The sequence below is a fragment of the Sapajus apella genome, unplaced genomic scaffold, assembly GCF_009761245.1.
Source record: "Sapajus apella isolate SASKATOON/1434 unplaced genomic scaffold, GSC_monkey_1.0 scaffold1, whole genome shotgun sequence".
In the NCBI taxonomy this organism is placed as follows: domain Eukaryota; kingdom Metazoa; phylum Chordata; class Mammalia; order Primates; family Cebidae; genus Sapajus; species Sapajus apella.
In genome coordinates, this window is record NW_022436941.1 from 25435165 (window position 1) to 25462724 (window position 27560).

The 27560-nt window shown below is 37.3% G+C and overlaps 1 protein-coding gene and 1 non-coding gene across 3 annotated transcripts in view; one reads left to right on the forward strand and one right to left on the reverse strand.

Annotated features, from left to right (window-relative positions):
- Positions 1-254: 254 nt before the first annotated feature.
- CCDC112 (coiled-coil domain containing 112) overlaps positions 255-27560 on the forward strand; it is a 29621-nt gene continuing 2315 nt past the window's right edge. For both annotated transcript variants that reach the window (XM_032274246.1, XM_032274255.1), the window contains exons 1-7: positions 255-589; positions 12514-12635; positions 17887-18008; positions 20627-20716; positions 21516-21591; positions 21970-22360; positions 25917-26327. In XM_032274246.1, the coding sequence (XP_032130137.1) occupies positions 473-589; positions 12514-12635; positions 17887-18008; positions 20627-20716; positions 21516-21591; positions 21970-22360; positions 25917-26327 (1329 nt within the window). In that variant the 5' untranslated portion in view covers positions 255-472. The remainder of the gene's footprint in view (positions 590-12513; positions 12636-17886; positions 18009-20626; positions 20717-21515; positions 21592-21969; positions 22361-25916; positions 26328-27560) is intronic.
- On the reverse strand, positions 5655-5763 carry LOC116554149. Its single transcript, XR_004270081.1, has one exon. It is a non-coding gene; the product is annotated as a U6 spliceosomal RNA (small nuclear RNA).

Here is a 27560-nt window from a genome sequence, read left to right on the forward strand (position 1 = left end):
GACAATGTAAATTTAGGACTGGGCTGACAGAGTGGATTAAGTGCCCAAAGGTTCTACAAACCCGCGACAGGGCAAAAGGAAGCCCCCGCCCACGCCCCCTCCCTCACAGCCGTCAGCCCCAGAATCCCAACCCTGCCCCTTCCCTGCAAGCACCCGGTCTTTCCCTCACCCCTCCCCTACCGGCTTGAATCCCGGCTACCGCCTCGCATCTCGGCCCCGCCCTGCACCCCGGCCCCGCCCTGCACCCCGGTCCCGCCCCGCACCCCGGTCCCGCCCCTCCCGCAGTCTCACACCCCCGCACCCCCCGCATCCCGGCCCCGCCCTGCATCCCGGCACCGCCCTGCATCTCGGCCCCGCCCTGCTTCCCGGCCAAGCCGGCAGCGCTGGGAGCGGTCTGCAGAGGCCGGGGTGCGCCGGGCACTAATCCTCCAGGAACTGGTGGCCGCGGGCCCCAGCTGCTCGGCGGGTAAACATGGCCGCCCTGACGACGGTTGTGGTAGCGGCGGCGGCCACCGCGGTAGCCGGGGCTGTAGCAGGGGCGGGTGCAGCTACCGGGACCGGCGTGGGAGCGACGCCAGCGCCTCAACAGGTAAATCTGGGAGAGCTGAGAGCCGCTCTGGCGGCGGGCGTGGGGCCGAGGGCTGCAGGCCCTGGCTGAACAGGTGCCCTCTGTCGCGCCAACCGGAGGCGGGAGGCGCGGCGTTCGCCTCCCCTGCTCGGGGCCTGGCACGCGCCGGGCGTTGCTCTTTGTTGGCTTGTGCGTTTAACAGCTTTTGCAGAGCCGCCTCCATGTGGTTTCGGAGTCGAGGAAGACCTGGGTGGGAACCCGGCTCTGCCTCTTCCTAGCCGCGTGATAAGAACATATGCTGTCGGCGACTCACTTTCTTCTCTAAAAATTGGGAAGAGTAACATGCACCTCCCGAGCTTTGGACTAACGTTATGTCTGGGGAGCCCCTGGCACAGTGCTTGGTTTGAGAGGGACTCGGTGCTCAACAATTGGTGGCAGCTCTGTTACTGTACCGGCGCTGGGAACACAGGGAGAAAAACAATATGGGATGGTCCGAGGCAGAGGTGTTTCCAAAGATCGGCTTAGGACCCCTTTCTCTGTAGTGAGAGCCAGGTATCTTTGTTCAGATGTTATCAGGTCAGCGAGACTTTATCACTCTAAACTAAATCCGTTTACGCGGCACACCCAGCCCTTGTTTCTGGTTTTATTTTTCTCCATAGCACTTAGTACCATATATTATATTACATATTTTGTTTCTATTGTTTGTGTTTCTCCTCACACCCCTTACCCTCCCCCATGAGAATGTAAGCTCCATGAGGGCAGAAAGTATTGGAAGTTTTATTCTTTATTGTATTTACAGCACCAAGAACTATGCCTGTTGTGTAGTGCCTGGAACATAGTAGGCATTTACTGAATATTTGTGGATCAATATAAACCTGAAGGAAGGCTGTCGTGAGCTGAGGACAGGTTCCATTTTTTTCCTCCTTTAAGAAATGTCTTTACTCGTAGACCTTCAGGAAATTCCACCTAAAGCAAGTTTTCTCACACATCCTTTGTAATTCTCTTTATTATTCTAACTCTGCCCAAGTATCTCAGGAAAAAATAGAAAATACATAAAAATACATAATACATAAAATATTTTTAAGTTACGATGCTTAAAAAAGTGCGTGACCCCGTGTTGCTGGCTTTATGTGTCCAAAACATTGCTAGATGTCCTCTAGGGGACTAATAAAATGCCTGAAAGAGGCTGCTAGCATCCAATGGGTAGAGGTCAGAGAATAGCCCTCCACAACAAAGAATCATCTGGTCCAAAAGTCAGTAGTGCTGAGATGGAGAACCATGCTGTATACTTTCTACCTCAGCATAATGAGGTAGAATTCTTCACGTTGTGTTCGGGCTTTATTAAAAAAAAATTAGTTACTGCATGCAATATTGTGATAATGTTTAGGAGTTTACATGTTATCCATCTTTATACTCCCCCCCAGCATACTGCACAAACATACCTATACACACAGATTCTACATGCTAACACTGAACTTGAATATTTGTCATATGATTAAATGAACGAATAGTCTTACTGACTTTAACACTGAAACCAACTGGTATTTTCTTGAGATGAGATAATTTTCCTGATAGCAATCTCATGATGCTAGAGATGTCCACCAAAATATCTCAAATTACTGTCAGCTAGGGCTTCTAGAACAAGACACTACAGATTTGGTGACTAAAGAACAACAAAAGTTTATTTTCGTACAGTTCTAGAAGGTAGAAGTTCACAAGTTGCCCTTAGGGTTGGTTTCTGGTGAGGCCTCTCTTCCTGGTTTGTAGACGGCCACCTTCTCACTGGGTCCTCACATAGTCTCTCCTCTGTGTACAAGAGGAGAGAAAGAGATCTCTGGCGTCTCTTGCAGGGACACCAGTTCCATCAAATTAGGTCCCCACCTTAATGACCTCATTTAACCCACTTTGGGGGTCAGGCCTTCTACATAGGAATTTTGAGGGAACACAGTTCAGTCCATCACAGTTTCTTTAAATTATTTTGGAGTAATTATCTCTGAAGTTTTAGAACTCTTTTATGTTGTAGTTTATTTTACAATTCCTCGGAGCATGGAATCTCATAAATTCCTCACTCATTATGAAAACTAACAATGTACCCTACCTATGCTTTTTAATATTTGTATATTATTTGTTCCTAACCCTTATTACCTATTGCCTTTCAAAACCGAAGACCACAAATCTCTATCCTCCTCTCTAATGTCATTTCCCCCTTGTTCTCAGCTGTTCTCTTGTTCATTTTAGTTGTTGAATTATGACATTTTTGAAGTATCTCTACCACATCACATTAGTGTGATGCTGGCTTGATACTAGCATAAGGCTCTGTCTTCTGTTTCGTTTTAAGGACCTTCTCTCTGATGTCCTGAATTTTATGTTCCTTGGCTGCCTGAAATAGCCCTTCAGTAATAACTATTTTCACCTGTTACTGTGTAACCTTACATAGTTTGCAGATGTGATTAAATTAAATTCAATATCTTAATTATCTGAGTAGACCTGGAGTAATCACAAAGGCCCTTATAAGACAGAGGGGGGAGGATCAGAGTTGGAAGTAGGAGATATGATGATGGAAGGAGGAGGATGGAGTGATGTGAGAAGGGGCCATTAGCTAAGGAATGAAGGTGGCTATAGATGCTGGAATAAAGATAAGGGGGTGGTTTCTTCCCTGAAGCTTCTACAAGGAATGCAGCCCTACTAACACTTTAATTAATATTATTTTTAATGTACAAATCATAATTATATACATTTATGGGGTACAATGTGATGTTTTGATATATGTATACAATGTGGAATGATTAAACCAGGCTAATAACATATCTATCACCTCACTTATTTTTTGTGGTGAACCATTTGAAATTTACTCTGTTATTTTGAAATATACAATACATTCTTATTGACTTTAGTCAAACTACTGTGTAGTAGATCTCAAAACATTGCACCTGTCTATCTGAAACTTTGCACTGTTTGACTAACAACTGGCTATTTCCTTCCTTGCCCTCCCCACCAGCCTCTGGCAACTATTGTTCTACTCTGAATTAGATTCCACTTGCAGTCTAAGTGAGATTATATGGGATTTGAATCTCTTTGTCTGGCTTTTTTCACTTAGCATAATGTCCTCCAGGTTCACACTTTGATTTTAGACTAGACCTCCAGATCTGTGAGGGAATAAATTTGTGTTGTTTAAGCCACTACATTTGTGGTAAACTAACTTGTGGTGAGTTTGTTACAGGAGCAATAGGAAAGACCTAAGAAAGCTCTCAGTCCTCATCCTTGTTTAGCTTTGACGCATTATGCTGGCAGAAAGTAAAGACTAAGATAGGGTTTTAAACTGCCTACTTACATGTTGGAGGTATGCTTCAGCATGCACATAGACCCCCTTTCCCAAAGGAAGCAAAGGCTAGGACACATAGTGGTTCAAATCATCTAAGGAAATCTCTCACCAATTATTAGCTGACAACTGAGCTAATGAGAGATTTCACTGCCACATCTGACCAAGACTACAGACTTTACAGAATTAATTCAGGAAAGTAATTACACAAACAGCAATGAAACAAACCCTGACAGAGGGAGAGAATCTCATTTTTAGAGTTGTCACATTACATTATTTTAAATGTCCAGTCTTTAACAAAATTATGAGACGTGGCAAGAAAGTATGGTTCATACATGGGAAAAATAGTAAAAAGCAGCTGTCTCTAAGGATTACTGGCTATTGGACGTACTAGACAAAGACTTCAAAGCAGTTATTTAAATATGATCAAAGAACTAAAGGAAACCATTGCTAAAGAACTAAGAGAAAGTGGGAATTATGTCTCATCAAATAGAAATCTATAAAGAAATTAAACATATAAAAAAGAATCAAATAGAAATTCTGGAGTTAAAAAATGCAAGAACTCAAATGAAAACATCACTAGAGAGACTCAGCACCAGATTTGAGTTGGCAGAAGAAAGTATCAGCAAACTCGAAGATAGCTCAATTCAGATTATCCAGACTAAAGAACAGGGAGAATAAAAATGACAGAGTCTGAGATCTGTGCAACACTGTTATGCATGCTACCATGTGCATAATGAGAGTCCCAGAAAGCAAGGAGAGAGAGAAAAAAGGGGGAAAATGGATATTTGAAGAACTAATGGCAGAAGACTTCCCAAATTTGATGAAAAACATTAACCTATATAAGGATGGAACTCAATGAATTCTAAGTAGAATAAACTTATAGAAATTTATATCTCGACACATCATAATAAACCTCCCAATAAATACAGACGGAAAGTCTTGAAAGCACCAAGAGAGAAGCAATTCATTACATGTAAGGAATCCTCAGTAAAATTAACAGCTGATTTCACATCAGAAACCATGGACACCAAAAAGCAGAGGGATGACGTAAAATAGAAAAAGACTGCCAGCCAGTTATTCTTTGTACAGCAAAATTATTCTGTAAGAATGAAGGAGAATTTAAGACATACTGAGGTAAACAAAAGCCAAAAGAATTTGTCATTAGCATAATTGCCCTACATTAAAAGGAGTCCTGCAAGCTTAAATAAGAGGACACTAGACAGTAAGTAGAATCTACATGAAGAATAATGTGAATAGAGTACTGCAAATATATAGGTAAATATGAAAGCATAAATGCATTTTTGTAACAAATGTTTTTCAGAAAATAGAGGAAGAAACATTTTTAATGAACATTCCTTATTCTGTAAGGCGATTATTACCCTGATACCAAAATCAAACAAAAACATCACAAGAAAGAAAAATACAAACTAGTATCTGTTATAAATACAGATGTAAAAATCCTCAACAAAATACTAGCCAACATATCTAAAAACATGAAAAGGATTATACACCATGATCAATTGGAATTTATTCCAGACATGCAATGTGGATTTACTATATGAAAATCAGCTAATATAATACAATATATTAATAAAATGAAGGGCAAAACCACATAATCATCTCAGTAGAAACAAAAAAGCAGTTGACAAAATCCAACACCCTTTCATGATAAAAACGGTCAACAAACTATCAATGGAAGAGAACTTTCTCAATGTGACAGAGGCATCATTAAGTAACATATTACTTTTTTTTTAAAATATTTTTCAAAATATGGAACGCTTCACGAGTTTGCATGTCATCCTTGTGTAGGGGCCGTGCTAATCTTCTCTGTATCGTTCCAGTTTTTTAGTATATGTGCTGCCGAAGCGAGCACGTACTTTTTGTTTTTTTTTGAGACCAAGTCTTGCTCTCGTTGCCGAAACTGGAGTGCAATGGTGTGATCTCAGCTCACTGCAACCTCCGCCTCCCAGGTTCAAGTGATTCTCCTGCCTCAGCCTCCCAAGTAGCTGAGATTACAGGTGCGCACCACCATGCCCAGCTAATTTGTCGTATTTTTAATAGAAATAGGGTTTCACCATGTTAGCCAGTCTGGTTTCAAACTCCTAATCTCAGGTGATCCGCCTGCCTTGGCCTCTCAAAGTACGGGATTACAGGCTTGCACCACCACTCCCAGCTGTAACATATTACTTGATGATAAAATATGAAAAGCTGTCTCCATATGATCAGGAACAAGATAAGGTTGTCCACTCTTAACATTTTGCTCACTGAAAGTTCTAACTAGGGCAATTAGGCAAGAAAAGTTAATAAAAAAGCATTCATATTAGAAAGGAAGAAGTAATGTGATACTTAGTCACAGGTGACATAATATATATTAATAATTCTAAGGATTCCACACACACACAAAAAAACTTACTAGAAAACTAATAAGTACAGCAAGGTTGCAGGGTACAAGATAAATATACAGAAGTCAATTGTATTTCTATACACTAGCAATGGGCAATTCAAAAATGCAGAAAAAATACCATTTATAGTAGTATTATAAAAAATAAAATACATAGGAATTAATTTAACAAAAGCACAAAACTTATGCTCCAAAACCTATAAAAACTATTCAAAAAAATTAAAGGAGACTTATATAAGTGAATACTTAATATTTATGATTTTGAAGACTTTGTTTTTTTAAGATGGCAATACACCCCAAATTGATTTGCAGATTCAGTGCAATCTCTATAAAAATCTTAGCTGCCTTTTTAAAAAATTTTTTTGCAGAAATGTACAAGCTGGTCTTAAAATTAATATGGAAAATTCAAGGCACCCTGAATAGCCAAAACAATCTTGAAAAAGAAGAACAAAGTTGAAGGACTTACAATTGTTAATTTCAGAATTTAACTTCAAAGCCACAGTAATCAAACTGGTACAGGCATAGGGATAGATAATAGACAAATAGATCAATGAGAGTCAAGACATAAACCTACACATTTATGGGTAGTTGATTTTCAAAAGGGTGCCAAGACAATTGCATAAGAAAAGAATAGTCTTTTCAACAAATGTTTGGACAATTGAATTACTACATACAGAAGCTGAACTACCTCATACCATATTTGAAAAATCTCTGATCTGATCAAAGACCTAAATATAGGTCTAAAAAACTCTTAGAGTATAAAACTCTTAGAATAAAACACAGGCCTGAGTCTTCATGACCTTTGGTCAGGTCAGTAGTTTCTCCTGCATGACATCTAAAGCACAAGCAGCCAAAGACCAAATAGATACCTTGGAGTTCATCAAAATTAAAAGCTTTTGTGCTTCAGGCCAGGTGCAGCGGCTCATACCTGTAATTCCAGCACTTTGGGAGGCCCAGGCGGGCAGATGACTTGAGGCCAGGAGTTTGAGACCAGCTCGGACAACATTGCGAAACCCCATCCCTACTAAAAATACAAAAATTAGCCCTGCATGGTGGTGTGCATCTGTGGTCCCACCTACTCAGGAGGCTGAGGCAGGAGAATCACTTGAACGGGGGTGGCGGAAGTGGAGGTTTCAGTGAGCCGCGATTATGCTGCTGCAAAAGAACATTATCAGCAAACTGACACAAGAGCAGAAAATCAAACACCACGTGTTCTCACTCATAGGCAGGTTTTGAACAATGAGAACACATGGACACAGGGAGGGTAGCACTACACACTGGGGTCTGTTGGGGGGAAATAGGGGAGGGACAGCAGGGGGTGGGGAGTTGGGGAGAGAGAGCATGGGGAGAAATGCCAGATATAGGTGAAGGGGAGGAAGGCAGCAAATCACACTGCCATGTGTGTACCTATGCAACAATCTTGCATGTTCTTCACATGTACCCCAAAACCTAAAATGCAATAAAAAAAAAAAAAGAAAATAACTTCCCACATGAAAAAAAAAAAGTAAAGATGTAAGTCAGAGAATGGGAGAAAATGCTTGCAAATTATATGTTGATAAGGGTCTTACATCTAAAATACATATTGAATAAAGTTACAGCAAATTTAGTTCAATATAGATCAAATAGGCTTTTATTTGCAATTCATGAGTCAGGGCAGCCTCCCATTCTATAAAATAGAATAATAATTACCATAGGGCATGACAGAACAGTGGATTCTGTAGAGCAGGAACAAAAAATCCAGGAACAGTAGAAAAAAATGGGGCTCTCAGCAGCTGGGGTGGCAGGAGGAGCAGCAATAGCCAGGCATCCCAGCTCCACAGAGGCTCACACACCAGGGCTTGCAAGCACAGCACCAGGCAGGTACCTTTCCTCCTGCCAAGAAGCCCAAGAAGAAGGTCAGTTAAGCAGAAGGGACAGTGAAGGGTGAGCCCAAGAGGAGATTCATGTAGTTGTCATCTAAACTTGCTCCTACAAAAGCAGAAATGAAGCCAAAAAAGGCAACATGAAAGGATAAATCTTCAGACACAAAGTGCAAACCAAAGGGAAAAGGGGAGTAAAAGAAAAACTGGCCGAAGTGGCTAAATAAGAAACTAAAGAAGACTTAACCTGCAGAAAACAAACTAAAACCAAGGAGAGCTTTGATGAAGGCTAAGGGAAAAAAACCAAGTCTGTCTGGCAATAAAATGAGTTTGATTTAAAAAAAGAAAAAAAAAAGAAAAAAAGCCAAATCTGATTAATATCATCTACTGTGTCTTAGTAGTCCCTGTCTCCCTCCTTATACAATCCAGATTCATATTTTTATCAACTATCTTGTAAATGCAAGTTTTTTAGTCACTCTGGGAACATTTTTAAGAAGGAGAGAACCCCACCTCATACTATTTTTTAAGTATAAATGTTTTAAGAGGTGAAATCATTTGCAGTTTGTTTGTTTTTTCGTACAACTACAAAATAGTGTGGAATATTAAATTATGGGAGGCTTTGACTGTCTTGGGTGTCAGCTTAACATTCCATAGAAGGGGGTTAGTTCTTATATCCTCTAATACTAAGCATACCAAATGGCAATATGGAGTCACGGTCCTGCATTTAATGTCTTGAACTTTTTAAATTACTTCCATTCCCGTGTTAATTTTTAGTAGAAATGTTTCCTTATAAAAAACCACTCTTTGATCATGGCTTTCCCTGTCAGAATTGTGACGTGCACTCTGTGACGTCTTTGGTTATGGTAATCCTATATTTTCCTAATAACATTGTTAGTGTGTTATGAAAGATTGAAAATTAAAAGTATGTAGTATATGTGGTATTAAATTGTGAGTTGCTGGGATGTATGTAACAGCTTATCAACATGTGAAGATACTGGTATTTGATCGCCTCTTAAGGAAAAATTTCCTCCAAATTTAAGCTGGAAAGTCACTGGAATAACTTTTAAAAGTGCATGGCAGCCGGGTGTGGTGGCTCATGCCTGTAACCCCAGCACTTTAGGAGGCCGAGGCGGGTGGATCACCTGAGGTCAGGAATTCGAGACCAGCCTCGCTAACATGATGAAACCCTGTCTCTACTAAAAATACAAAAATTAGCTGGGCATGGTGGTGGGTGCCTGTATTCCCAACTACTTGGGAGGCTGAGGCAGGAGAATCACTTGAACTCGGGAGGCAGAGGTTGCAGTGAGCAGAGATCATGGCAATGCACTCCAGCCTGGATGACAAGAGTGAAACTTCGTCTCAAGGAAAAAAAATATATACATGGCATTTTAGATTTTTGGTACCTGTGATAAAAATTGTGTGCAAATTGAAATGTGTGTGTACTGATCTTCAACACAACCAATATAATCTCAATTATGAAAGAATGTTTTGAAGCTAAAAGAGCAAAGCAGATTGGAGTTGAGCACAGCAGCATGTGCCTGTAATCCCAGGTACTCAGGAGGCTGATGTGAGAGGATCACTTGAGCCCAGGAGTCCAACCTGGGCAACATAAGACCTTCACTACTTCAGTTAAACAAAGAAAGAGGATTGGTTAACATCAGTTTATTTCGGGTAACTTACGAGGGTAAAAGTAAAGAGGCTTTTCTTATTACTCGGAGTCAGGTTGACTGGACCCTTTCTGTTTGGTTGCTGTGCATCTCTGTTTTCAGGAAAAAAAATGGTCAATTGGGGAAATTTACCTATTTCCTTGAAGTTTCATTTTGATCATGTGGCACTTAGCATGAATGACTCTTTTTATTTTGTCTGGTCTGTTGGGGCCTACTGCCAGAGCTCTGTCCAAAACAATAGCCTCCCATAAAAGTTGAGTAACATATATAAATGTTACAATTCAACAATAAATAGACAACCAAATTTTCTAAAAGAGGAAGGATTTAAGTAGACATTCCTTAGAAGTGGCCAATAAGCACATGAAAAAATGCTCAACATCATTAGTCATTATGGACTAATTAGAACCACTGTGAGAAATCACTTCTTACCCATTTAGATGACTGTAATAAAAAAGACAATAACAGTTATTGGTGAGTTTGTGGAGAAATTGAAATCCCTATACATTTCTAGGGGGAATGTAAATGGGTAGTTCTTTAAAAAGTTAAAAACTTTTGGGCTTCAAAGACATTATCAAGAAAGTGAAAAGACAACTCAGAGAATGGGGGGAAATATTTGCAAATCATATGTCTAATAAGGGGCTTTTACATTCGGTATATAAGAAATGCTTTTAACTTCACAATGTAAGGTCAACCACCCCAACTTTTTTTTGAGGCAGTGTGTTGCTCTGTCCCCACAGGCTGGAGTGCAGTTGTGTGGTCATGGCTTACTGCAGCCTTGATCTCCTGAACTCAAGAAATCCTCCCACCTCAGCCTCCTGAGGTGGCCTCCTGGTAGCCTCATGCCACCATGCCTGGCTTTTAAAAAAATTTTTATACAGACAAGATCTTGTGATGTTGCCCAGGCCGGTCTCAAACTCCTGCCCTCAAGCTGTTCTCCCACCTTGGCCTCCCAAAGTGCTGGAATTACAGGCATGAGCCACCAGGCCTTGCTATGCCACCCAATTTTTTTAAACGGGAAAGTAAGAAAATAGTTACTTTATGATCCAGAAATTCTGCCGCTAGGTATAAAATGAAGAAAATTGAAAACATGTATTCCCATTAAAACATGTACACAAATGTTCATAGTAACTTGGCCAAATAGTTGAAACACCCCAATTGTCCATCAGCTAATGACTGATTAGTGGATAAACAAAATGTGGTAGATCTATATAATGGAGTATTATTCAGCCCTAAGAAGAAATGGAGTATTGATTCATGGTACAACACAGATGAATCTTGAAAACATAATGCAAAGTGCAAGAAGTCAGATAGACAAGGCTACATATTATACTAGCCAATTTATATAAATTCTCCAGAAAATGCAAATCCATAGAGTCAGAAAGTAGATTAATGGTTGCCAGGAGCTGGGAGGAAGGGGAACGGGGAGTGACCGCTAATAGGTATGAGGTTTCTTTTTGGTATGATGAAAATATTCTGAAACTGGATAGTCATGATAGTTGCACAACTTTGTGAATCCACTAAAAACCACTGAATTGTACACTTTAAACAGATATTTTATGGTATGTGAATTATGTCTCAACTTAAAATATATTTCCTAGATTTAGATTTACTACTTTTTTTTTTTCTCCTAGAAATTTAAAGCCTTGTTTCATTTTCCCCTCATCTCCCACTACCCATTTTTGTTGCTCAGCAATCCCTCTTGGTGATACCTCCAAAATACATTGAGTCTTATTTCCTTTGTAGTCCTGGACACTGTCATTCCTTGCCTGTATAGCTGTACCAGGTACCTCATTGATCCTCCTGCTTTTATTCTTGCCTCACTTCATCCCCACATCTCCCATCAATTTATTCTCCAAGAAATAGCCAGAAAATTTTTCTTAAAGAATTAAATGTACCATGGCATTTCCCTGCTCAAAACTCTTCAATAAAATTCAGACCCCCCTAAGTGACCTAAAATGTCTATATGATCTGGCACATACCTACCTCTCTACTTTATCTCCTACCAAGATCCCCACTGTTACTAATCTTGTGTCACAATTGGCCTTTCTCTGCTTGAACTCGGCAAAGTCTTTCATGCTCTAGGGCTTTTGCACATGTAGATCCCTGTGCTTAGAACACGCTTTCCTACTGTTCCTGTGATGGCTGGCTCCATTCTTCCTTAAAGTCATCCCCTCAAATAGACCTTCTGTGGCCATTGTAACTGAAAAAGCAAACCCTTGCTCCACTTTGTCCATCTCAGCCCTTATGTTTATTTTCTTAATAGCACTTATTGCACCTGGTGGAGTTTCCGTTTTATTGCTTGTTTACTCTTTTCTCCTTAAATCTGTTTTTCCTCACTAGACTTTGAGACGGGCCATATTATTATGGATCATCACTGTTTCCTTAGTGTCTAATGCAGCCTGTGTCACTTCATAGTGTTCAATACATATTTGTTAAATGACTGAATGAATGAATTATTTTGCATATAATCCCTGGATATTTAACATTTCTTACTCAATTTAGCATTTTAAGATAGATATTCCTTCATATGATAGATATTCCTTCTTTCACAAATGTACTTTTAAGAGTTAAATAAGATCGGCTCCAAAATTATCCTCCAAGAAACTCAACTATTGACATTTTATCTCTCTGAAAAAATTCCACATTTATGTCTTACTGTTTTCATTACTATTAAGTTTTTTTTTCTCTCAATGCAGAATGATGGCTGTTTTAGTACTTCAGGTGGAATTCGTTCTTTTCATCTTCAAAACTGGAAGCAGAAAGTTAATCAGACTAAGAAAGCAGAATTCGTACGCACAGCAGAAAAATTTAAAAATCAGTAAGTATAAGAATATTATCTTCAAATAACATTACTAGCCATTTTATAATGGACATTAAAAAATTAACTGTACCTTACCTAGTCTTACATTAAGCTACAAAATTTTAATCACTAGCCTGTCAAATATAACAAGAGAAAGATGGGAGATGTGAAATGGACAAATGATAATAGGCTGTTTAATGTAAAGTTAATTATAACTAGAGTTATTTCGATTTTCTCTATTTTTGCCATTTTGGATCTGTGTATTTCACAGGAAACAAAACAGCTATTTCTTTAGATTTTGTGTAGCAAATAACAGATCTAATATATTTTCACTTTATAACTATAGTTAAATGCCTGGTAAATATTTTTGAGGAAGTGAATTTTTTTTATTATGTATGTATGAAAGTGTTTTATAAATGACGAACATTATATATTTAAATTGTTCTTCTTCCTATTTTACAAAGGAGGATGTTGAGAATCGTAGAGAATAAACATCTTTTCATAGATTACATGGTTAATAAATGGTGTTTGAGGGACTCAGTCTGGCCCCAGCCACTCTGAAAGCCATTATTATTCTTACTAACCAGTGCTGTTCACCAGCAACCCTGTTTGAATACGTGGGTGCGATCTCATGAAGGAAGACAGTGAATCATTTTAATGAAAAGTCTGTACTCTTATGTTTTTTTTTTTTTTGAAGTGGCTTTTTAATTGATCTTGCTTCCTTGGTTTCTGCCTCTTTCAAATCCATTCTGCACATTATGACCAAGCTATTTGAGAAGCTTCCATTTATTTAAAATTTTCAATATATATGAACTTTTTCTTTAAACAACCAGTAATATTTATTGAATGTGTAATGTTGTCAGCAGTACCAGCATATGATAAATATGAGGAATGTTAAAAAGAATTAGAACTCAAGGCACTCCACTCTACCCTAGAGTTGAGAGCTTTATTAAAATGTTGCTTTGAACCTGCATGATGTTGATTTGCCAGAGAACACAAGAGAAAAGGAATCTATTGTAAGGAAAAGCCTATGGATCAGAATTGGTGGCAGTTCTCTATTTAGAAATTCTACCAATGAAAAAGTGTATTGTTTGAATTTTGAAAAGCTATGCCATATTGTAGCTTTTGGAGATTGAATTCTCCTTGCATTTATGTGATACTTTCACCTTTCCCCCCCCAACTTTACTGAGGTATAATTGACAAATAAAAATTATATATATTTAATGTCTACAGTGTGATGTCTGGATGTACATATACATTGCAAAATGATTACCACAATCAAGCTAGTTAACATATCCATCACTTCACATAGTTACCTTGTGTGTGTGTATTTGAAATCAACTTTCTCAGCAAAGTATTTTCATTATGTTAAGTGAAATAAGCCATACACAGAAAGACAAACAATGCATGATCTTATTTATATGTGGAGTCTTAAAAAAAGTCAAACTCAGAAACAGAGAATAGAATGGTGGTTACCAGGAGTTTGGGGTGATGAGGTGGAAGTGGGGATAACAGGGAGATGTTGGTCAAAGGGTACAAGTAATAAAATAGAAAAGATCTGGAGACCTCACATACAGCATGGTGACTATAGTTAATAATAATGTATTGTATACTTGAAATTGCTAATACCTGTATCTTTAGTATCCAGAATTTGAAAAAATATAATTTTTAAACATTTCCAAAATGCGTTACTCTAGGTAGAATTAGATTCTAGGCTAGAGGTTCTGTTTTATGTTTCTTTCTAGATAGGGTAATGTCTACCAGATGGTTAATATCCATAGATACAGCAACCAGTGTGTCTTACAGTTCTGAGCAGGGTTCTTCACCTCCTGTAAGGCACTGGAAAAACTCACTGAAAGAATATTAGAAAAACTCATTGGAAGAGTGTCTCTAACAGTTCATATAAACACAAAGGAAAAAACACAATCTATAATATCATTTTGTTTTATTTTTAGAATAGGTAATATAGTACAAAAATCAAAACATATCAAAGGGTAACCAGTGGAAAGTCTCAATTTTACCCTTGACCTAAGCCACCCAATTCCTTTCTACTAAGATAACCCAGTACTATTAGTTTCTTATGTATCCTTCTACAGATATTTTATGTGTTTATAAAGAAATAGAAATATTTTTCCCTTTTTGTATAAATGGTAGCATACTGTCCACATTGCTCTGCATCTTTTTTTTTAAGTGTATGTCTTAGATAACAAGGAATTGTAGCTTTTGCATGGCACAACAATAGCATTATAGTTAGGTAAGTCAAATATCTATAATCTTTACAGACACACACAAAAGTATGTTGGGGTGAAATTGCGTAATGTAAAGGATTTACTTGAAAATAAGCTAAGCTAAGCAAAGATAGATGTAATGGATTTACTTTAAAATACTTAAGCTAAACAAAGCAAAGATAGATGGATAAATGAAATGAGAGGTAAAACTGCTGAATCAGGGTGAGATAAAGGGCATATCATACGGGGGGCCATTTATCATTCTGTACTTTTGAATATGTCTTAACGTTTTCCTACAAGAACTTTGTTATAAAAAAAGAGTTATCTTGGGGGTCTTTTCCTGTCAGTACATAGAACACAGTACCACTGCATCATATTCCAGTGTATGAATGTAATACGATTTATTTAACCTGCCCATATTTATGGACATTTAGGTTATATTCAGTTGTTTTAATAACAAAGAATGCTGCAACTAATTACAATACCCACATAGGTCAACTTTGTGAGTATATCTTTGGGATACATTCCTGAAAGGAAATGCTGGATCAGAGATAAATGAATTTGCAAATGTGATAAATATTGTTAAATTACCCTCTGTAGACAACTTAATAGTTCCACCAACAGTGTATGAGAAGACCTGTTTTCTCACAGTTTTGTCAACAAAATATATTACATTTGTGATATTTTTTGCCAATCTGATAGGTGTACAGTGTTACTGTGATATAGTTTTAATTTGCGTTTCTTCTATTGAGGAGGTTGAGCATATTTTCATTTTTGGCAACTTGTCTCTATTAACTAGCATATTTTGAATATCCTTATAGGTTAATATTTCTAATCCAGAATTGCAACACAAAACTTACTGTGGTAGCATATCCTGTGTCCATAGCAGACGTTTCTTTTTGATCATACTAATTTCCCCCATCTGCAACCAGAACCTAGATGAGCTTCCCAGTCCTCAACACAGGACTCCATATCTGTCATCAGTCCATGAGAGTTGCCATGTGGACTGATATCTATTTGATATCTATCTACCCATTACTTCTCACAAATATACTTCTTATATAAGCCACCTAAACACACATGCTAAGACATGATCCCCTCAACCTTTGGAGCAGTGTGGTAGGTTCTGGGGCAGTCTCACCTGTCTACCCCCTCATGCCTTATGAATATTAAATTTCTCTGTATAGGCAACGAGACGTGGTGGCTCATGCCTGTAATGCCAGCACTTTGGGAGGTCAAGGTGGAAGGATTCCTTGAGGTCAGGAGTTTGAGACTAGCCTGGCCAACATGGTGAAACTCTGTCTCTACTAAAAATATAAAAATTAGGCCAGGTGCGGTGGCTCACGCCTATAATCCCAGCACTTTGGGAGGTCAAGGCGGGTAGATCACGAGATCAAGAGATCGAGACCATCCTGGCCAACATGGTGAAATCCCGTCTCTACTAAAAAATACAAAAATTAGCTGGACATGGTGGAGCGTGCCTATAGTCCCAGCTACTCGGGAGGCTGAGGCAGGAGAATTGCTTGAACCCAGGAGCTGGCGATTGCAGTCAGCCGAGATTGCGCCACTGCACTCTAGCCTGGCACCTGGTGACAGAGCAAGACTCTGTCTCAAAAAAAAAAAAAAAAAGCCAGGCGTGGTGGGTGCCTATATAGTCTCAGCTACTCAGGACGCTGAGGCAGGAGAATTGCTTAAAACAGGGAAGCAGAGGTTGCAGTGAGCTGAGATCATGCCACTGCACTCCAGCCTGGGTGACAGAGTAAGATTCCGTTTCAAAAAAAAACACAACTTCTGTATGTGTGGAAAAGATTAGGAAACTCTATGGTAGATAGTTGCCTCTCGGGTTGTGTGAATTAAGTCAATGGCCAGATATGCTCCATCACTTACTAAATCCAAGATTAGTGGAGAAATATTCATGTTAATTTCTACCTTCTGGGAGAAAGAAACACATTAAGAAAATTAATTTGGCTGGACATGATGGCTTACACACTTTGAGAGGCTGAGGTGGGCAGATCAGTTGAGCTCAGGAGTTCAAGACCAGCTTGGGCAACATGGCAAAACCCTGCCTCTACCAAAAAAATTTTTTAAAAATTAACTGGGCATGGTGGTGCACCCCTGTAATCCCAGCTACTCAGGAGGCTGAGGCTGGAGAATTGCTTGAGCCAGGCTGTCAGGGCTGCAGTGAGCTGAGATTCCACCATAGCACTCCAGCCTGGGTGACAGAGCCAGACCCTGACTCAAAAAAACAGAAGAGTAATTTGAAAATTAATTTCCTTACCCAATCAAAAAGTTTCTCAGTAGTGTTTTATTTTGTTTTTGTTTGATCTTGGGGTTCAAACTAACAATAGGAACTCCTCACTGGTGGATGGACTAAATCCAAGGAGAAAAGATCTGCTGTAAAAAGCTCTGAAGTGAATGTAGACAGTAACCATTAAATACACGAAATTTCCTGCCTTTGTAGATGGTTAGTCTCTTGAAGTTTTAGTTTTATTAATATTATTAATAACTTATATTTCCATAATATGCTTGTACTGTACAGAGATCTCCCACTTATATTAACTCATTTGATGTGAATAACAGCCCTATTAGATAGTGGAGAGCTATTATTATTCACATTTTAGTGATGAGGAGGTTCATACTAGAAGAGGTTAATTATCTTGGCTAAGGTTACAAAGTTAACAGTATCTACTATTGAAAGTAGTTATCAGCAGTGATGGCCGTTTTCAGGCTCCAGTGAGATTGAGTTGGAATTGATAGCCAAATGTTTATGCATTTTCAAAGCAAAGGTATATCCACATTTTCTCAAATTATCATTATATGATTTAAATAGCAGTTCAAATTACAGTTGTTTTTGATTGAAATTAACTCTTTTCTAACTACTATTTTGACTAATGTTTTGACTCCTTAGCCTTATTAACCAATTATTTTTATTCGATAGATGAATTAATCCAAATATAAAATACTCACTATTGAGTGTCTTCATGATTGAAACAATTAAAAAATATATTTAAATCATATACCATTTGTTTCTTTTCCTAAAGAGTTATTAACATGGAAAAAGATAAACACAGTCATTTCTACAACCAAAAAAGTGACTTCAGAATTGAGCATAGTATGCTAGAAGAATTGGAAAATAAACTGATTAACAGCAGGAAAACAGAAAGTAAGTTGAGTTTATGATGAACTAAAAACTGTTGAGCGATACTAAGTTGTAGTTTTACCCTGCGCTTTGTCTTTGTGCATTGACTGTGTTGTGTTCTCTATCAATAGCGTCAGTTCTCTATCTTTTAGTTGCTAAAATTTGTGTTACATTCTCTATGTTTTAATTGGTAAAATTTGTCTTTTAGGGACATGTGTTTATGCTTTTAGGTCACTATTTAGTCACACTAACTGGATTGTTTTCTGTTGTTTCTTTCAATTTAACAAGAAAGAGGATTTGGGAGTTGTTTTTGGTTGACAAACCAGCAAATGCTATTAAAATTTCTTAAAAGCATAGTGATTTTTCTAGGCTATCTGATGTTAGCTCATGACCCTGGAATTTTTGACTGAGCCCTGGACTCAGTAAGCATCAACAGATTCAAAACTATAATTAGTAGTTGTATGAAGTGATCAAGTCAGATAATTGCGTAAACTTGAGTTTCCTTGTCTACATTCTAAAACCTGTCATTTCTACCTCAGGAGAGCCGTCCTGCATCTGATGTGATAATATATTAAAAAGTACCTTATAGATAGATTGTACATGACTATGTTCTGTTGTTTGTTAGGAATATTAATCATTGTCAATAGTGTACTAAATGTTACCCTTAAATAATTCTGAAAATAACTGTTTCATTGTAGCATTAGATGCTGTATGTTGTAAAATCTTTATAGTAAAAAAGCTGCTTAACATTTCTTAAAGGAAAAATAACGGTTATCAAATAACTAAGATTTATAAATATTAAGATTTACTTTGTAGAGATCAGACTGCTTATGGTACTCCCTTATCACCAATTAAAATAAATTCCTAGTGAATTTTTTCTTTCAGAATATAAGATTGCACAGTTTTTTAAAAGAAGAGATTACACTACTTTAAAAAGTTATCCTTTGTCAAGCAGTGACAGGAATCATTCTCCTTCTTTTGTTGGAATGATAGCAGGATCCAATATAAACACCAGATTTCTAGTTATCTCTTCTCTTTGATACATTGAGAAATCTAGACACCCCTGATTCAGTATTTCTTTATTTCCCTCAGTTCTTTTGTAGACAACTGGGAGGCTGATTTTTCTATGTCTCAGTAATACCAGTAAGTAAAATTTTGTGCAAATTTTAGGTCACTTGATTTTCCCTTTATTAAGGCAACTTTATTTGTACCAATTTATTTTCCTTTGTTCTACAATTTTGCCATTCTTTAGTAACACTTCATGTTTGTCCTGTCTAGGGTAGGAAAGAATGCTTGTCTTAGTATAAAGATAGAGAAGTTTTCCCTTCATATAGTATACCTAAATAGTAGAAATACCTATTTCTTACCTCAAATATCATGCCTCAGTTTTGGCCTGCATTTATGTCATATTGTACTTAAATGATTTGTCTATATATCCAAATAAACAAATAAAATAAAAAGATTATTAGCCCTGTAATGATATTTTAGTAGCTGATCAAATTAAAGCAAAAATAAAACAAAAAATACTTTCCTAATTACTTTACTAGAGAAGTTTCTTGACCTAAAATTCCAACAGTGAATAAGACCCTACAAAATTTCTGCCTTTATGGAATTCTTGAATTTAATGAAAAACACAGAACAAGCCAAAGCTGTCATATATGTATTAAAAAGTTTGTTTTGGATATTCACAGACTGCAAACCTATAAGTAAACTTTTTCTTTTAAAAAAAATTGCTTTTAAGGACTTTTGTACAGAGCCTTTAGTGCTTCATGCTCATTTGTGAAAAAGTTGCAAAAACAAAAAAGAGGAGGGTGCATAAAGTACCCCAAGATGATAAAATAATAATATTGCTATTATAGGAATGCATTTTGATATTAGCCTAATAATTTATATAAATATTAAAATAAGATTATTCCTTCAGAAAAAAATATGAAAGAAGAATCCAGTCTTTCTGCTGCTAATAAAGACCACCTGAAAACATTTTTCCAACTCTCATTTACTTTTCAGGTTTTACTGTGGCTCTAACATTTTACCCTAGGCTGGCCCTTTGGTTGAGCTTGGCAACCTGTAGCACAGTACACCACTGAATGATACCCAAGGCACCTCCTCAGGGCCATGATAGTGATATCAATGAGTATCACCTGCCCCTTTCTTAGAGGATTTGGTTAGATGAAATTAATTCTCAATGGGAAGTTTCTAAGTATTCACAGAATTAACAAGACAGTTTTAATATTCCCACAGTAAAGTTAAGACAAAATTCTATTTCCATAAATTATAGCAAATTAAAAAGAAAAGAAACACTATTAAAGAACAAAACAAACCATGTTTAAACTGCTAATCTTTACATCTAAAACAATGCCCAATAACTCAGTCTACACAGAGGGGAAAAAGACATTTCCTAAGCACAGGCTGTATTAAGACTTAACCCATTATGCTTTTAAATATTGGAAGAAATCAAAAGATGCTTTATTTAGAACAAAGGTACTTAAAGTATTAATGTTTTTACATAAATAACTATCTTTTGTTCTTTATTTAATTGTTCTTGGCTATCTTTTACTGATAGTGATCAGTCTTAAGTGTAGAATCCTGAATTGTAACCACATTTGTCACAGAATTAATTTAAAGTGTGTACTTCCTTATAGGAGCAAAAATCCAGCAACAATTGGCCAAAATACATAACAACGTAAAGAAACTTCAGCATCAGTTAAAAGATGTGAAGCCTACACCTGATTGTAAGTAAATGTAAATGTTATACTCTTTCTTACGTGTTAGTATTTTCTATTTGGCATTAATGGAGTAAACTTGGTTAACACTTAGTAAGTTTACACTGGAGAACTGTAATCCAGCATTTCTGTGTGGATCCATTAAAGTACCATCAAATCCTTACAAATTATAAGGTAGGCAGAACACAAATAGTAGTGTCATTTACAGTATTGGGAATCTATGTTACAGAAAGGTGTAAAAACAGCTAATTAAGGGGAATAAAAGATTGATTTGCTTAACCTTATCCCACTGTTTTTCCTTCATTTGTTTTTTAAAATAATTACCTTTCAGAGGCATTTCTAATACATAAGGAAAGGTCAAACTGATTTAGGACAAATGCTGATTTTTGGGGGAAATCCCACAAATTATATCCCTACCTGTTTGCTTACTGTAACATTCATTCCTGAGAATCAAAGCAACAAAATAAAGGGCTCAGGGTGTGTGGACTTAGGAATCAGACAGGTGTTGGGTCAAACCCTTGATATTTTACTTGTTAGCTGTGTAATTTTAGGACAGTTACTTGATGTCTCTGAGCTTTCATGTCCTCAGCTCTAAAATGGAGATGATAATGATATGAGTGTATAGAGAAAAAATCTGTAATGAGAAACAATTACAATAATAAAAATTCACTTTTTAGCAGAGCTTTCTTATGCCTTAGGCTAAGAAATGTTTTAAAATTAAAGGAACATTCCATTTTCTTTCCTAATATTTAACTCTTAGCCATATGAAAATATGACACAAAATAATTTTTCCATGTTTCTTTTACAGTTGTTGAGAAGCTCAGAGAAATGATGGAAGAAATTGAAAATGCAATTAACACTTTTAAAGAAGAGCAGAGGTTGATGTATGTTTTAAACTCATTTGAATATTTTAATATTAAATTATTGACCCTTATTTGTCAATAACTGGCCCCACTAGGTTTTTGTTTATAATGCATTCTGTTATTATGTATTTGAGTCTTACACAAAAGCAATATAATATCTCTCGTTTTAGGGTTTAGGTGGCTTTTCATAAAGTGCATTTTTATTCATGGTTACTGTAAAATCCCAAATAAGAATTTGAAAGATTGTTTTTATCTCTGAGGCGACTAAGGCTTAGATTTATAAATGTTAATAATGTTAAGTAGAGAAGATAATATAAAGTCAGATAGCTTAAATTTGATGGAAACTGAAGGGTTAATATGGATTGTCTTCTTATTCAAGCTTTATTTTTAAAATTTTAGATATGAAGAGCTAATTAAAGAAGAGAAAACAAGTAATAATGAGTTGAGTGCCATATCAAGAAAAATTGACACATGGGCTTTGGGTAATTCAGAAACAGAGAAAGCTTTCAGAGCAATCTCAAGCAAAGTTCCTGTAGACAAAGTAACACCAAGTACTCTTCCAGAAGAGGTACTAGATTTTGAAAAATTCCTTCAGCAAACAGGAGGACGAAAAGGTGGCTGGGATGATTACGATCACCAGAACTTTGTAAAGGTGAGAAACAAACATAAAGGGAAGCCAACATTTATGGAAGAAGTTCTAGAACACCTTCCTGGAAGAACACAGGATGAAGTTCAACAGCATGAGAAATGGTATCAAAAATTTCTGGCTCTAGAAGAAAGGAAAAAAGAGGTAATAATTATAATAGCTATTATTCACTCTGTGTTTCTATGTTCTAGGCACGGCACTAAGCACCTAACATGTCTCGTTAACTTTGCAGCAATCTCATGAAGTATGTTTATAGTTCCCTTCCCTTCACAATCTAATAGGAGATGAAACTGAGGCATTGAAAGTTAAGTAATTTTGGCCAGGCACAGTGGCTTGCGCCTGTAATCCCAGCACTTTGGGAGGCTGAGGTGGACGGATCTCTTGAACTCAGGAGTTCGAGACTAACCTGGGCAACATGGTGAAACGCCATCTCTACAAAAAATACAAAAAAATTAATCGGTGTGGTGGCACGCACCTGTGGTCCCAACTACTTGGGAAGCTGAGGCGGGAGGATTGCCTGAGCCCAGGAGGCTGAGGCTGCAGTGAGCTGTGATTGCACCACTGCAGTCTAGCCTGAGCAAGACTTACTCTCAGAATATAAAAAATAAAAAAAGAAAGTTAAGTAATTTTAACCAATTAATAGAACTACAGTTCTATGACTTCCTCAGAGCCAAAGATGTCTCCCTTACAAATAACACAATGGGACAAAAAGCCTCTGATTATGGGTACAGTCCTCTATACCCACTTCTCAGAAATGTGAGTAATCCAGATCCACTGAGACTTTTGAAAAAAGTCATCTTACCAGGAAAGGCCACATTGTTTTAAATAGAAAAATCAACAGACAGTAGAAAAAATGCTTTGATTAGTAAACGTTTCTTTGAGATGTTTATACTTGAACCTTATTGCTTATTTTAAAGACTCAAAATGTTGGATACCCTAGGGAAAAAAAATGACATTTGATTGTGGCAGATACCTACAAAGGTTTATTTTTACAAAAATGTTACTCTGGCTTTGGTTTAGATCAGGATGTCTTAACCTTGACACACTATTGACATTTGGAGCTAGATAATTCTTTGTTATGGGGGCCTATTCTGTGCATTATAGGATGGCATCCCTGGTTTCTAGCATGTAGATGCTTATAATATCCCCTTGTGATTCTCAAAAATGTCTCCAGCCAGATGTACCCTGGAGGGGAAAAATGGCCCCTGGTTGAGAACCATAGTAAATCAGTCATATTTTTTTTTGTAAAGTTCAGCAATGATGAAGTTTGACTTACCTGGTTTAACAAAAAAGTTGTGTTTATTCCGTAGATGGCATACCTAAGGAGCATTAAAGAAATAATTAAGTCCATGCTTAGTCTAAAGTTTTAGAGGAAATAACTGCATCTTTGTTGTTGTTGTCATTCCCCCAGCCCCCTCCCCCAGAAATAAATTTAAGGTAGGGAAATTGACTTTTTGGGTTTTAAGAAAAATGTTTGAAACATTAGTCATTTGGGCATTTTTCCCCCAGGATACTGAAAACATGGGATTCTCAAAGTGGTCCTTAGACCAGCAAAATCAGCATCACCTGGGCCCTTACTTAGCAGGTTCCAACTCCAGACCTAATTAGAAGTGTGAGGGTATAGGGCCCAGCAATCTGCTTTACCAAGTCCTCTAGTTTATTCTGCTAGTGAAAACCACCTCTTTAGGAAAAAGAAACAGACACACTGCTTCTTGTGATAAAAGTAAACCGTTCAGATTCCAGCTTATTCTTCTTCTTCCCATCTGCTCTATTTCTTGATATTTGATGACTGATACATCATCAGTTTGATAGGATATGAGCAGGACGTAGGGGCGAGATAGAAGGAGTAGTGAAAGTGGAGCCACCATTTACTGAAGTAGGGCATGATGGAGGAGAAGAGGGAAGTTTGGAGGAAAATATCAGGAGTTCAGTTTTAAATCTACGGAGTTTAAGATGTTGAGCAGGAAATTTACCATTTTTATCTCCCACTTCGTTTAATATAGCCTGTGTTTTTCATAAGTGAAGGTATTGTACTTAAATTTTCAGACATGCTCTGAACTTTCTGACCTGAATGCCCCTGCTTATCTTGTTCTTTCTGGAACCTCCATTCTTTCTTTTCCCCTCCACTCCCAGCTTATCAAAATCGGCCCAGATCAGATGTTGCCTCCTTCTTGCCCACCCAAACATAAGTAGCCTCCCTCAAGATTTCACTAACACTTACACCTTTTATTTGATGTGTTGTGGCATGCCCATGTTTTATTTCACCTAGAACAGTGTTGCTCAGACTTGGTCCATGGACTAAATATGGGTTTGCAAACCGTTAATGTTTATAGTAGGATAAAATGATTGCACCAGAATCAACTACCCAGTGAGCACTGTTTAGTTCAATTGACTTTTTTTCCCATGGAAAACTTTCACATTGAAAGAAGCAGTGCATTGATTTGCATTTTGACACATATTGCTGATATTTTTGCAGACTGGTACTTTGAGTAGCACTGTACTACATGGCATTTGGTATAGTTTTAACATTATTTTACTGTTCCTATCACATTGCCTTGTATATAGTATGTACACATACCATAAAGATTTATTAAATGAAACAAATGATACACCATAAGGAAAGATGAGGAAGTAGTTTCTTGACTTGGGGGGAAAGTAATTCAGTGAATATGCCCTGAATGGCAAGGAGGAGCCTGCTAGAATTTGAAATAATTTTTACATACCCATATGTACCCTCTGTAACTATCGAGCTATTTCATTTATTTATTTTTATACTTACGAAGCACTATGTGCCAGACATTAACTCATTTAATCTTAATAACACTATGCATGAAATACTACCTACCACTTTATAGATGAGCAAAATGAAGACAGAGAAGTTTAGTGGCTCATCTAACGCCACACCTAGTAAATAGCAAAGCCAGGATTTGGTCCCAAATAGCCTGGCTTCAGCGCTCATGTTCTTAACTACCCTACTCTTAATTCCTCTTTGGGTATTTGACCAACTAAATACACTCAGAAAGTATTCTAAGCCTAGAAAGAGAATTTGAAAGCAGAAATGAGATGATTAGAGGAAAGGATGTTACTCATGAAAATAAAAGAAGCAGGTAGGCCTGGTGCGGTGTTTCATGCCTGTAATCCCAGCACTTTAGGAGGCCAAGGCAGGTGGATCACCTGAGGTCAGAAGTTTGAGACCAGCTTGGCCAACATGATGAAACCCCATCTCTACTAAAAATATAAACGATTAGCTGGGCATGGTGGCAGGTACCTGTAATCCCAGCTACTTGGGAGGCCTACATGGGAGAATCACTGGAACCTGGGAGGCGCAGGTTGCAGTGAGCTGAGATCGTGCCACTGCACTCCAGCCTGGGCAACAAGAGCGAAACTCCGTCTCAAAAAAAAAAAAGCACGTATAGTTCATGAGTTATAGTCCTTGTGAATCTGGTGATTAAGTGAGAAAGAGAAAGGTGAAAAGGATAACCCATTATTCAGAGTTTTAAGAGACAGTAATTTTTAAGAAACAGAAGTAGAAAAAGAATTGCATTGGTTAAAAACAAAACAAAACCAAAAAACCTAAGCATGCAGCATCCTGCAATCAGTATTCTTTCTAGAAAGATGAAATTGAAGCTGTATTTTTAAATACTTTTGGTTATTAAAAAATGTTTTTCCCTTGTTTTCTTTTTTTAAAAAAATCATTTAGTCAATTCAGAGTTGGAAAACTAAAAAGCAGCAAAAAAAGGAGGAAATTTTCAAGTTAAAGGAAAAGGCAGACAACACACCTATGCTTTTTCATAACAAACAAGATAATCAAAAGCAAAAAGAAGAGCAAAGAAAGAAACAGAAATTGGCAGTTGAAGCTTGGAAAAAACAGAAAAGTATAGAAATGTCAATGAAATGTGCTTCCCAGTTAAAAGAAGAGGAAGAGAAAGAGAAAAAACATCAGAAAGAACGCCAACGCCAGTTTAAATTAAAATTACTACTAGAAAGTTACACCCAGCAGAAGAAAGAACAGGAAGAATTTTTTAGGCTTGAAAAGGAGATAAGGGAAAAGGCAGAAAAGGCAGAAAAAAGGAAAACCACTGCTGATGAAATTTCCAGGTTTCAGGAAAGAGTGAGTAGATCTTTAAAATTATTTAAAATCATTTTTAAATGCTACACATGGAGGTATTACTTCCAAATTCAGTTCAGCAAAAATTGAGTATTGTATATTGGACCTGTACATAGCATTAGTATACCAAAATGAGTAAGCCATGTTCCCTAACTTCTAGTAGGTTATAGTCTAGTGGACAGATATGTGGAAGTAGGAAATTCCAGTATAATGTGTTAAACAGTGTGGTGATTGAGGTATGGACAGAGTACTTAGGAGGAAGTACAGGGAGGATACTACCACAGCTATGAGTGGCAGAGAGAAGGTGATACTTAGGTTGAATCTTGAAGAAGGGAAGGAAAGGTGAGGTCTTTCCTAGCAGAGACAACAGCATGGATAGGAGCTTGAAGGAATATTAACAGTGTGGTTTGTGGGGGAAACAATGAACACTTCAATATTCGTAGAGCATTAAGCAAGAGAGGGGAACCAAGAGATGATGAGACTAGAAAGGTAGCCATAGGCAAGGCTCAATGGTTTGTCTTGTCTGCCAAACTGGCTAGCTTTACCATATGGATGACTCGCTTATTTGTTCATTTTCCCACCATAATGTAGGCTCCATGAGGGCATTAGTTATGTGTTTTTTGAGTATCCCTGTACCCTTGAGTTAGGTGCATTATAGATACTTGTCTACTTAAAGGAATTGAGATTATTGCTGGGTGGTCAAATTAAAGGTGATTTTAAACAAACGTATACAAGAAAAAATACTAATAAAGATATACTGGTGGAATTCATTCCAAAAATATTAAGACAAGGAAGGGGACTTTAAAATGAAAAAGTGTGCAAATGAGATATAACTTATGAATTGTTACATGCATGAAAATATATAGCAGCAATGTTTGTAAAGCAAAAACTAAGGGAGGTACAAAGAAAAATAACAGAAACACAGACAAAACACATTAATACTGCATATTTTAGTTCATTTCTTTTAGTTCATATGTAAAAATCTTCCTAAATAACAAAAGTTCCCATTCCTCCTCATACTCCCCAAAATAAGCCAGACATGTAATAAAAGACTTAGAAAAAAATAAAATCCACAAAACAGAAAATATAAAATAAAAAAAGAGCTCTGAAATCAGACATACCTGTATTGATGAATGAAAATGGGCTTATCTCACTTATTTAAAAGGAGTTTTAGGTTGAACCTTAAAGTAAAACAAGAGACGCCGAAAATAAACTAATATAGAAAGGATGTGCATC